Genomic DNA, 12,332 nt, shown 5'->3' with positions numbered 1-12,332 from the left:
AGCACTTCAATAGTCAAAGCAACTCACCCAGAGTGTGATAATATCAATGCTATGATTACATTGTGAACATGTTAACAGCATTAAGATGTGTTTATTATTCATACTTACAGCTTCGTCAGCAATGTTAATGCAATCAGTAAGCGTGAGTGAAACTATCCGCGGAGTTAGACATGCCCACAAACCAGCCTCTGTTATTTCATTGCAGCCTGTTAATTCTAACTCAAACAGAACCTAGAAATAAACATTACAATGATATACCAATATTTCAAATTGACTCAGAAAAAAACCACTTTTAACTTTTGATTGAGACCAACCTGTAAATGATCAAGTATAGCTTCTAATCCCCGATCTGTTATAGTGCATCCTTTCAATCCAATGGCATGTATGTGGTGAGCAGAGAGAGGAAACTGCCGTATGAATTCGTTAATGTCGTCGTCGGTGGCGGACACGAGCACGACTCCCCGTATGCCTCTCCTAATTATAGAGTTGTAGAACCTCTGCATGCAGCATCCGGAGGTGGTGCGCAGCTCGCGGCAATCCAGCACCGCTACCAGCCCGTTCCACCAGCGTGGAGACGAATATAGGAGATCGCGCCATTTGGTGCACACTTGCGCTAGCGTCCGGCGTTCGTTTGCATTAAAATAAAGGAAGAATTTTTCAAGGAATTTCTCGTCTAAGATAAACTGAGGCCATAATAAGGGTCGCGGGTCGAGACGTTTACGACGTGGCACGCGTGGCGCGGCGTGCGCTGGTCCACAGAGAGCGCTGGCCATGCGCTCGACGACGCCAGGCGAGCGTTTGCGTCCGCGCAGCCCCAGCCCGGTGATACGGCGAGACAACTCCGCAGAGGCGCGCTCCACTACACCTTGCGCTGACACTGACGACATCTTGACTCGCACACGCCGGATGGTGTCAGCGGGCCGCCCGCCGCCTGGCCCCGCTGCGCCCGCGCCCCCCGCCCCGCCTGCACCCTGCTCGCAGCCCGCCACCGCGCTGATAAACAACCAGATTACAATACAGTTTTGTCAATTATTAATCTGGGACCTTACAAACCAGTTAAAACAGATCATATGTATGCTATGTTAAATGTATCCTGTTACATTTCTACGGAGTATGAGGAATTAAATTTGCTTGAAGTCACAGAAAATAATAAAGTGAAACATCTTCTTAGACAGCTGTAAAAAAATATTTATTAAAAGTATTGAGAAAAAATTGTAAACATCATAACTCTACATGCTTGAAAAATACTTTACATTTATTTTTTTCTATAAAATTTACTATAATTACGATAAAACAAGGATTACTTAATTTGGTTCTGGGTTGTATAATTTTTGACTTAACACAGAAATAATGTTCTGAAATAAATGTTCTATGAAATTACTAAAATTTTAAGCTATCTCGTAAAATTTGACCCTCTAAGAGGCTAAAAATGTTTGTAATAGATAATCTTCAAAAAACTTATTTAAAGGGAAATGTTTTTTTAATTCTTTAAATGTAATACAATGTAAATAAATTATTAAAGTCATAATAAAAGGTCTGTAGTGAATTTCAGGTTATGTTAATTCTGATAATTCATTAAATAAAAGAGTAATTTTCAGTATTTACGAAAATAGTTGGCAATGTAAATCAAGAATCTAATTTTTTAAACAGCTTTTTACTGTCAATACACTAATTACTAATTAGATAAATATATATATTTATTTCGGCAAATAAACAAAATGATCGATGTGATTTTGTACAAACCTATAAATATGAACCTGTCAGTGTAAGAGATTTCATGGCTATTATTTTAAAAAAAATCACTATTTTGATGTTTTTACACTGCACCATGTAAATTAAGAAAAGTAGTTACGCAAAATAAAATATTACGAAATGCAACGAAATGACTAGAAAATAGACAAGTGACGCTGTCACACAGTCACAGTTTAAGGTCATAGACATTTTGACAGATTATAAAAAGCTTCTGTATCTGTGCATTACAAAGATTATGCAATTGCCATAAAGCTCATGACAAAGAAATATAAAAATAGGGAGGCGCCACTTACGCCCCAAATGGCAATATTATGCATTTCTCGTATCAGACTGATAAACATAATAAACTCTGGTCTATAAATATTCTATGCACTTGGGTTTTCTATATCATTCATTTATCCCAAAGATTTAACGATACACAGGTTTTCAAATATAGGAGGTAAAAGAAAAAACTTTTTTGCAGGTACTCTTGTACACTTTATTGCAATAACACAGTCTTACAAAACAAAATCAATGATACAATGAATTAAAATGATGGTAACTACAAATCATAATCACATTATATTACTGACCTAAACTTGTCAATAAGCCGTAATTTTAAATGTAAGTAGGTAATAACACTAGTTTGACAAAAAATGAACTATTGCACATTGGTCAAAAATTACGAAAATAACTTTAATTTCATCTCTAATCTAGCTTTTAATAACCAAATAAATGTTAGAGCTATAAGAATGAATTAAATTAAAACCGCATTTAGCACCACCAATATTATTTTGTAACATAACTCTAAGATAAATTAATATTTTTACACATTTACATAACACGTCACATGTAATGTGGATGCGCCAGCAATAGCTTCGTAGTTCGTAGTTACTGTAGGTGGTAAGTGAAAACATTAAAAAGAAGACTATTAATAATTCACTAACAAATATGTGTTAAATGTTTATCTGGTTAAGTTAATTAACAGAAATGTCCCTAAGCAGTGTTGAATTTTAACTTTGTACTATAAGAACACTGCCAAAGGAATAATGAATGAAAACTGTAAAGACGAAGGGAATTAATGCTAAAACAAGTCAATAATTAATTATACATAATGTATGTGGATATTTTTATCCCAAGCAGTTAGTGTAATTATTATAGAGAAACAACAGTGAAATGTATGTCTTACAAATAATAATTTAAACTACGATAAAACGCCAAACAAACATTATTATGCTGCAAATAAAATTTTGAGATTATTTTGGCTACCTACAACAAATATAAGGTATAAAATTTCAAAGGTTAGCGATCTTCATAAATAAAGCTAGCTTTTACATATAACTCGGCTGGAAACATAACAATAATTTTCGTTGTAGTTTCAGTCTTGTCATTTGGTCCTGTAAAAAGAAATATAATTAGATTATAATTAGAAAGAAAGGGCTATCGTCCACACATCTAAATTTGAAGATAACATATTTATACTGATAATTTAAAGAGTGCAGGAAAATTATGTCTTTTTGTATGTTTTGAAATAACCCAAAAACTACTAGGCCGATTTAAAAAAAATCTTTCACAATAAAATAGCTGTTATCAGTGAGTAACATTGACTAATTTTTATTATTTTTAAATTTCACGTGGACGAAGTCCCGAGCAACAGCCAGTCTGTTATAATTTAAGCATTGCTAGTAGTAAGTTATTTTGAATAGTTAGATTTAAGACTTCGAAAATTGGATATATTGTTTGGAGATACTTACGAGTGCAGTTTAGTGGTAAGGCTTGAGGTATGCATCGGTGGATGCGAGGTCGCGGCGCAGCCAGGCAGCGTTAAGGCGCACAGTTTCTAACGCCTGCTGCACGGAGCGCTCAGTTCCCGGTGAGTGGTGCGTGCGGAAGAACTCCTCGATTTCCTGAGCGCTCGCCTCAGATGCAAAATTCTCCGTCGTCGATTTCACCAGCCGAGCCAGTAGGAAACCACCCTAAGAAATACAAAAATAATATCGAAAATTAACAAAAAACGTTCTAGCAATCATAACCACATTTTTATATATTTATACCAGATATAGATTTTTTTACTTGTTTCTCGTTATTGCAAAAGATGACAATAATACGAATATACCTGGTAGCGATCCATAAACTCCTGCCAGTGATCTTTGAAGAATTCCCAGGCGAGGTCGCGGCCGTTCTTACTTACTGCTACTGACACTATCACAAATACAGTATCTTGGGAACGGACTTCATCCTGTACAAGATAGATTTTACATTAAAATTATTCTGGTAGTACTAGTTCAATAAAAACATCGTTTACAGAGAAGATAGTCAATAAACAGAAAAATAATAATTAATATGGATGTATGATATCAAATTTAAGAGAGAACAGCAGTTGACAGTTGAACGGACCGATATGGCGAAGTCCAGCACCCTCCTGAGCAGCTGCGGGTCGCGCACTGCGCCGAGCGCGCGACTGATGCGGTCCTTCTCCTCGTGCAGGTCCGCGGCGCGGTACAGCCGCAGGAAGCGCTGGAAGGTCTCCTCGTCCGCCTCCGCCAGCACCGCGCGGTAGCACGCCGACCGCAGGTCCGCCGGCAGCGCGCACACGCCCTCCGCGTGCTTCTCGAAACTAACACAAAACATCACATTACTGTCATTGACAACATTTATTTTGGACTTTTCTTATTCGATTATACAATACTAGTATTGGTGTATTAATTGTCACATATATTTTATGTTATTAATTTTAAGTTTTTAATGATTCGGCAAAGACAAAGTCATGGGCAAAAGCTAGTAACTTCATAAATACATTTACATCTGTTAAACACTACAAAAGAAAATTATACATACCGTATTTTCGCCTCTTTAATGGTAACAGGATCTTCAAAACTAATCATTTTGTTCAGTACAAAACTTCTTAAAAGTGTATCGAGATGACTTTCATTTTCCGCCGCGTCCCAACCCAATCTTTTAGTGACGCCAGAGAAAAGTTTTCGTCCGTAATTCTTCAAAGGTTTATCCAGAGCTGTATGCGAGAACAGAGCCGCCAGTTTAGACAAACAATTCGAGATTGTAGACCATACCGTGAAGTTATCTTCATTAACAAATGCTTCCATGAGTTTTAGCGACTGTAATAAAAAAAATAAACAATTAAAAAAAGTCGCAACAGAAATACTTTTAGTTACATAGTATATACAAAAATATCATACAAATGCATAGGTGGATGGATGTTTTTTAAATCTTAATGAAATTTGGCATAGATACAAAACTTAGTCTGGAAGAACACATTGTCTACTTACTACGTTTTTTATTGTTAGTCGCGAACAAAAAAGTAAAGTGATAAAAATGTTTACCTCTGCAGTTTGAGTATGTCCAGCTTGTACCAGTGCGAAGCAGTCGTCGAGCAGGCCCAGCCGGTCCAGCGGCGGCAGCGAGCCGTCACGGATAGCAGTCACTAGCTGCTCCAACATCTTGGGCGGGTAGCGCGTGCGGTAGTACCCCACCTGAAACATACATATCAAGATCAGTCTGTGCTACTATCTTTGTTATATTTATACTAATATTATATGACGAAACACACACTTCTTTGTTATGTAGGATCTCACAAATCACAGCTTATAATAATAAGAATATATATTTTTTTTTAATAAAAAGCTCAAGACTTTTTTAAACAAAAGGGGGCAAACGAGCAGCGAGAACACCCTAGGTGGTCAATAGGCCATGTGAAGGCCATGGACATCCGCAAGAGCAGAGGAAATATAGATGCGTTGCCAGCCTTTGAGGAAATGATAGGCTCTCTTCTTGAAGGACCCTAAGTCGTATTGGTTTGGAAATACCGCCGAGGACAGACCGTTCCACAACGCGACTGTGCGGGGCAAAAAGTTCCACGACAACCGCACAGTTGTGGTACTTACGTACGAAACTTAGAACATGACATGGGTCACATAATTTAATTCCATTTAATTTTGGGGGTAAATAAATCAGAAACAATTGTAATGCAAGAAAGGGACAAAAATTAAAATCCAATAGCAGCAAAGATTATTTGCCAATAGCAAACACCTGTCATTTAAATATTTGAATTTCAATATTTTTAATTTCTTACAGTTCCAGGATTGAGTTTGACCCATGAAGTTTCTGCGACATTCTCCAACACAACTTCTTGGCTTCTTTTATCCAGTACAGTTGACAAAGCAACCTGAAAATGAATTTATTTAAATAAATAATTTGATAACATAATCATATGCAGTAATCAAAGTGAACATAATACTGTTGATAACATTCAAGCATACTGCAAACACTACACAGAACTATTGTAATAATGATAAGGAAAATACAAAAAGCTAATACAAAATATGTACATATTAAATTAAAACACTAGTCCAGTCCACAAGAATTTTATAAAACTATAATGCATGTAAAAACATCTATATGTACTATATTTTATTTATTGTAGTAAGAAACTACATGTATAATTGAGGTGAGACATGATCATATTTAACTATGGCTGTTAATGTGATACTTGTTTACATACTTTATTGCTAATTCATAAAACTTTCAATGTTACTTTATAATTTTCAGGTATAGCACTATGTATTGAAGCGCACTCTTTCTGTGCATTAAAAGGGCCACATTTGGATGCTTCTTGTTCTTGTCGATTGACCAAAATATTCTGTTGATACTGTACCATGAAAATATCACTTTTGTATGTTTACATTATTAAGCAATAATACTTTGTGGAAATATGTTTAGGAAGATGATAACTACTGGTATTATAAAGAGGAAAAAGTTTATTTATTGGATTGAAATACATAACCAATTAAAAAAAAAATTTGATTGTTAGAAAGCCAAGTTATCACTGAGTAACAAAGGCTATAATTTACACAGATGGGAAGGATTTACATGTAACAGAAAAGATATGTACATATATTCTTTGCCACCCAGAGAAACTGGATTGGATTGCTAATAATATAGACATGTTAACTATAAAAGTAGGTCAATGTTAATATAATCCAACATTGATAGATAAGATAATGCAACAATTTCTAATCATTGATATAATTGCTATGACCTTTATATGCAAACATATTGAATTTTATCATATCAATATCTACCTTTGAAGGCTGCTCCTGTGTTGATATTGTTATTGGAATCATCCACAATGTATCGTCACCTTGGCTACCATCAGCACAGAATTTCTGTTGAGTCAATTTCAAGATACGATTCGCTCCTCTTTGTTCAGAACATACCTGAAATTATTTTGTTAAATTGTAGATAGAAAATTGAATCACAAAATATGAATTTCAGGGTATTTGTTACTCGATACATAATATTTGTTAAAATATATTGCAATAAAAATATTATCTATTTACTTTCTACATTTCATCACATTAAGATAAAGAACAAATAATGTAATATATTTCTCAATCAAATTTGTAGTTTCTGTCAATATTCTTTGAGTCAAATATTACTCTGATTATTTTATTAATCTTTTTAAAATACTAATAAACAAGAATAATACAAAAACTTTCAATGTAACCATATTTAAAAGGATTAGACTTAAAAGAAATACAGATGTAAAAATACTAGTTTATTATACAAGAAAAATGTTAATTGCATACATACTTGCACCACTGGAAAGCCCATTTGCTTTGTCCATGTTGACATAACAGCTCCTACAGGTTTTTTTGAAGCTTCTTCTAAAGCTGCCCATAAATCTTCAGTAAAAGTATTTTTATACTAAAAAAAAGTATTTAATATTAATTGCAGTCTTTAAAAACCAAGGTCTTGCTAACCAAATATATGTTTAAATATTTGTTTACCTGGTGTCTTGTAAGATATATATTCATTCCTTTGCGAAAATCATCATCTCCAATATATCTGTGCAACATACGAATAACTGAAGCACCTTTGTTGTATGATATGTCATCAAATATCTCATCTATTTCAGACGGGTGCCCCACTGGCACTTCTATTGGATGAGAATTCTTCAAGCAATCCAATTCTAAAGCCCTAAAAAAGTTGATTTACATGAGTCAAAACTTATTATTAAAAAATTGTGCATAAATTTATAACTGCAGTACATTTGCAAAGGTGAATGACATTTATTCAGCCATTGGCAATGTTCCATTTTTGTACAGAGGTTAAAACAAATTGATAAACATACATGACTAAGCAAATGTTTAATGAAGATATTTATGCCCCTTTGTGAATTACATTTAGTCTAACATACCTAAAATGTACAACGAAACATTTACACAAGACATGTAAATATACTTATATTTTTATATCACAAATGACTATTTAATTAATAGCAGATTTTAGCTATCACTTACCTTATATAAGTTTCGGTTACAAACTGTGTCCAGATATCGTAGTCAGGGAACAAATGATTCACACATAAGAATTCAACAAATGAAGCATAACCTTCATTCAACCATAGATGTGTCCACCATTCCATGGTGACCAAATTACCAAACCATTGATGTGCCAGCTCATGACCAACTACAAGAGCTATCCATTGCCTTCTCACAGCTGAGGTGTGCTCTTCATCTACCAAGAGACAAGTCTCCCTATATGTCACTAGACCCCAGTTTTCCATTGCACCAGCCGAAAAATCAGCAATGGCTATCAAGTCAATCTTCGGCAAGGGGTATGCAATATCAAAATACTCTTTGTAATATGGCAGAACTTTAGCAGCAACTTCCAGTGCAAATAATCCTTGCTTACTTTTACCCACCGGTGTATAAACTCTAACTAGAACTCCATCTCGAGATGTCATTTCAACATAGTCATACTCACCAACCACTACAGCCACAAGATATGTAGACATTACAGGGGTTGTATCAAAGTGAACCAATTTTTTCTCCCCTTGTACCTTTTCCTCCTTCACAGGCATATTTGAAAGAGCCACTCTATCTGCCGGAACTTCTAATGAAATATCGAATGTGGCTTTGATAGCTGGTTCATCCCAGCAGGGAAAACATCTGCGTGCATCTGTAGCCTCAAACTGTGTGACAGCAGCGTAGCGCTCCTCGCCGCTTGGTGTTAGGTATTTGCTTCTGTAAAGACCCTTCATTTTGTCATTGATTTCGCCAGTGAACTCACAGTAAAGTGTAGCATCACCCTCGCGGAGAGCCTTTTCGAACACAATAACTGCTGTTTCATCAGAGGTTGATAACCGCACTTCGTCAGGGGAGAGCGTCGAGTTGGCCCCTCCGTCCCCATATTCCAATTTCACGCTAGTCAAGTCCAAATCTAAACAATTGAGTACAATTTCTTTGGTAGAATTCACGATCTGAAAGTGAATACGATGTCTAATGCGTCACATGGAAACAAGATTTTTGCAATAACTAGATTATGATGAAATTCCTTCTTACCGATACTTTCACCTCCGTCTTACCACTAAAAGTAAATTTCTCGAGATTAGGAATCAATTGCAATTTGTAATGTTTTGGTACGACATTTTTAGGAAGTCGTTGGAACGGTTTGTTTTCGGGCATTGTCACTTTTTCTTTCAAGATCGGTAATGTGGGACGCTCAACCTCAACTGAGAAATACCGTAATGACCGAGTGACAGAGTGAACTCGCGTTGCAACCGCACCCGCACCGCTCGCGCCGTAACGTACCCCCCTCTCTCGTCTTATCGCCACGAGCTCGTGTTTCGTATTATAACGGTGTTCGCGTAACGATGTGTAATGGCGATTTAAATTATAATATTTTCTGTTTTGTAAATTATATGTAAATGAATTACGTATAATGCGTAACAACTGTAGAGTCATGGAATGCAATTTATAAGCCGCTCACGTATTAAAAATAGTGATAGTTTTCCACTTTATTAAAGTCCAGCTAACAACCTAAAACATTGTTATAACACCAAAAAACACATGACAATTAAATTTTTCCTAGCATCAGCAAAAATTCAAAGAGCACCAATTGTCATTAGTCAAACCAGGACATCTGAGCAAATTGCAAAAAGCGCTGCTATCGCGATATTTCTGTCAGAAATAGGCATAGAATTACAAATGGCACAAAAAAAGAAACATGAAATGACAACTACAATACGAAAAACATCTCATGACATTGTTTTGACGTTGACAGAGAGGCGCTAGTGTGCTATCATAATTTAGTTTAACTTTTGCCCACAAGTGAGATATCTTTGTCTATAAAATAAACCGACAAAGTAATAAGTAATCAGAGGTCTAGGGATTCTCGTTTCCGAAAATTCAGGATTTCCGATTGATTTTGTTCATTTGGTATATCGGTGGTATATTGATATTGCATATCGGAAGAGGCAGTGGCGGGTAGCAACCGCGATCAGCGCATATAAATAATTGTGTGAGAAACCTACCACCAGGCTTTATATCACTTACTTTCTTATTAGTACCATAGACAGAAACGCTTCGGAACAACTGACAAATATTTAATAATGAGTAAAGTAGGAAAGTAGATACAGCATCCCATTCCTTGAATTCGATTATAAGCTAACCTTTAACGTCCATTAAGTTGAATTTCGAGTGAACAACTTTTTTGGTGCTGGCTCTAACTTTGACAAAAAATTTAAGTGTTTATTAAAAACATGCTTCTTTTAGAATCACAGGATATTTCCCCTAAGTATGTTTCCCATTATTCCCATGTACGAAATTTGTGCAAATGGGAAGAACACCAAAATTAGATTCATCAGACGAAACATGGAATTGCTTCCCATTTCACACCTGTCTTCTTTGTGATTATGGTAATTCTCCGGAAAAGCCGCCCCAATCATGCGAATATTTTTAAGCAGACACTACCACTATTAAATCTTCGGTTCATCAGTTCCAGTAAGGTTCTGGTAAATAGTAAATACGCCTCCGTACAGGCATAGATAATACATATATGTCCATCCCTATTTTAAACCGAGACTGATGACATTTTAATCTTTATGAAGCAGTCGAAGCAGAATCAGGCAAAAATTTTAAGACTATAAAAGGATCTATAGTTTAGTTTGTTGTGGTGTTTAATCTTGCCAATATTAAATGAACTAGCTAATGTATATCTGAAATTGGCCCTACGTCCATTGAAATCGTTATTCGCTCCTTGGCAGTAACAATGAAGTTATTGAGCGGACCTCTTTTTTTATTTATAATTGGTAATTTTTGATACATTCTAACATAGAAACTCAAACCTTTTTTTTAAATAAAGTTATAGTGTTTAATTTGCATTATTCACAGTTTTTAGTTCAGTATCATCTTCACGGGTGTTGGAGTTAAGTGACAAATTTATCGATTTAAGCGGCGATGGAATGTGGTTCGTAAAGTTCTACGCTCCATGGTGCGCGCATTGTCGCCGTATGGAACCAATATGGGCTCATGTTGCCCAGTCGTTGTACAATACGCCAATTAAAGTGGCAAAAGTTGATTGCACGCGTTTTCCTACAGTGGCTACACATTATAAAGTGAAGGCTTACCCTACGATAATGTTGTAAGTACAAACCCACATAATATATACATGTTTGTATACTTTTGCATTTAATTTTTAGTAAAACTTGGACAAAAAATATTATAGAAATTCTTTAAAATATAGAATTAATAAATAAAATGTATCCTAATTTATATTTTCACCAACAGCATTAAGGGACCGCTGCAACATGTGTATACTGGTGAAAGAGAGAAAGATGACATGGTTAAATATGCCACAAGGATGGCCCAGCCAGCTGTGCAGAGAGTGACACATGCAGACAGTATTGGATATTTAAAAGAATCTCACAATGTCTTTTTTGGTTATGTTGGAAAGACAGAAGGAGCTTTATGGGTAAAGTATCAGATTTTAATGTTTTTTCAATATGGCCGGCAACTGTAATTCCTCTGATGTTGTGGATGTCCATGGATGTTGTTGACCACCTCTGTGTTACCGCCGCTTGATTGCCCCCTTCTCTCAAATAAAAAAAAATATGGCCAAGACTGTGTTTTATAATTTTTCTTCAATGTTGGAAATTTTGTTGTTCATTTTACTAAATGATTAGATTTGTATTAAGAAATGTTTCAATTCTAATTTTATATAATTACAGGAAATGTTTGCTCTCCACGCTGACAAGTATCAGCCACATACCTGGTTTTATGTCATGTCTAAAGATGTGATTAAGAATGAGTTAGACAGACCGCCTAATGACACTGCTGTTTTTGTTTACAAAGAGGATGGAGTTTACTTCTTTGATGGTATTAATTCTTAAAATTAATATTTAATATGATACTGTAATAAAATTTTACATAAATAAATTTCTTTACAGCTTGTGAAGATCTGATCAGTGACCAAGAAGCTTTGAATACAACTTTAGATAAATGGATCAACACTGAACGGTTTGGATTCTTCCCAAAAATAACCAGAGCAAACATTAACAACTTCATGGATATTAACAAATACATAGTGATAGCAATTGTCTCTGAGAACAAGCTTGGGGAAATTACACAGACAGAGAGAGATTTTAAGGATATGATTGAAAGTATCATTCGGTAAGAAAATTATTATGTTTGTCTTTGTTGGAATGTGAAATTGTTGTTGCCAAATATGTTGGTATGGTGTAATTGTTAATTTGTCAAACCATCAATAAAAAAAAATTAAGGTATCATTATTGTTTTTTT

At 35.3% G+C, this 12,332-nt stretch overlaps 3 protein-coding genes across 4 annotated transcripts in view; 1 reads left to right on the top strand and 2 right to left on the bottom strand.

Annotated features, from left to right (window-relative positions):
- The window catches only part of LOC106109688 (F-box/LRR-repeat protein 16), a 5,195-nt gene extending 3,281 nt beyond the window's left edge, over positions 1–1,914 (bottom strand). The window contains exons 1-3 of the mRNA XM_013291274.1: positions 1,744–1,914; positions 315–993; positions 22–231 (exon numbers count right to left, since the gene is read on the bottom strand). Of these exons, the coding sequence (XP_013146728.1) occupies positions 22–231; positions 315–887 (783 nt within the window). The 5' untranslated portion in view covers positions 888–993; positions 1,744–1,914. The remainder of the gene's footprint in view (positions 1–21; positions 232–314; positions 994–1,743) is intronic.
- A 291-nt stretch (positions 1,915–2,205) lies between these two features.
- On the bottom strand, positions 2,206–9,714 carry LOC106109754 (aminopeptidase M1). Of its 2 annotated transcripts, XM_013291356.1 has the most exons (13): positions 9,096–9,714; positions 8,052–9,013; positions 7,539–7,728; positions 7,342–7,455; positions 6,831–6,965; positions 6,284–6,397; positions 5,822–5,914; positions 5,073–5,222; positions 4,570–4,847; positions 4,129–4,348; positions 3,848–3,970; positions 3,486–3,707; positions 2,206–3,128 (listed from the first exon to the last, which is right to left on the bottom strand). In XM_013291356.1, the coding sequence occupies exons 1-12, from the start codon at positions 9,495–9,497 to the stop codon at positions 3,495–3,497; spliced, it is 2,994 nt and encodes a 997-aa protein (XP_013146810.1). In that variant the 5' UTR covers positions 9,498–9,714; the 3' UTR covers positions 2,206–3,128; positions 3,486–3,494. The 2 variants fall into 2 exon arrangements, with proteins under 2 accessions (XP_013146810.1, XP_013146811.1); XM_013291357.1 differs by lacking the exon at positions 6,284–6,397.
- Positions 9,715–10,601: 887 nt separating this feature from the next.
- The window catches only part of LOC106109755 (protein disulfide-isomerase TMX3), a 4,597-nt gene continuing 2,866 nt past the window's right edge, over positions 10,602–12,332 (top strand). The window contains exons 1-5 of the mRNA XM_013291358.1: positions 10,602–10,843; positions 10,926–11,175; positions 11,322–11,505; positions 11,762–11,909; positions 11,981–12,203. Of these exons, the coding sequence (XP_013146812.1) occupies positions 10,804–10,843; positions 10,926–11,175; positions 11,322–11,505; positions 11,762–11,909; positions 11,981–12,203 (845 nt within the window). The 5' untranslated portion in view covers positions 10,602–10,803. The remainder of the gene's footprint in view (positions 10,844–10,925; positions 11,176–11,321; positions 11,506–11,761; positions 11,910–11,980; positions 12,204–12,332) is intronic.

This window comes from Papilio polytes, unplaced genomic scaffold, assembly GCF_000836215.1.
Source record: "Papilio polytes unplaced genomic scaffold, Ppol_1.0 DF821067.1, whole genome shotgun sequence".
Lineage (NCBI taxonomy): Eukaryota > Metazoa > Arthropoda > Insecta > Lepidoptera > Papilionidae > Papilio > Papilio polytes.
Note: the sequence above shows the minus strand (reverse complement) of the source record. Positions and strands in the feature narration are given on the sequence as shown.

Excerpts from the sequence above, each read along its gene's own strand:
- LOC106109754 (XM_013291356.1), bottom strand. The coding sequence starts at position 9,497 with ATGACTCTACAGTTGTTACGCATTATACGTAATTCATTTACATATAAT. Across the intron at positions 6,966-7,341 it reads TGGGCTTTCCAGTGGTGCAA|GTATGTTCTGAACAAAGAGG; the intron begins GTATGTATGCAA and ends AAATAATTTCAG. Across the intron at positions 5,915-6,283 it reads CTATACCTGAAAATTATAAA|GTTGCTTTGTCAACTGTACT; the intron begins GTAACATTGAAA and ends ATTCATTTTCAG.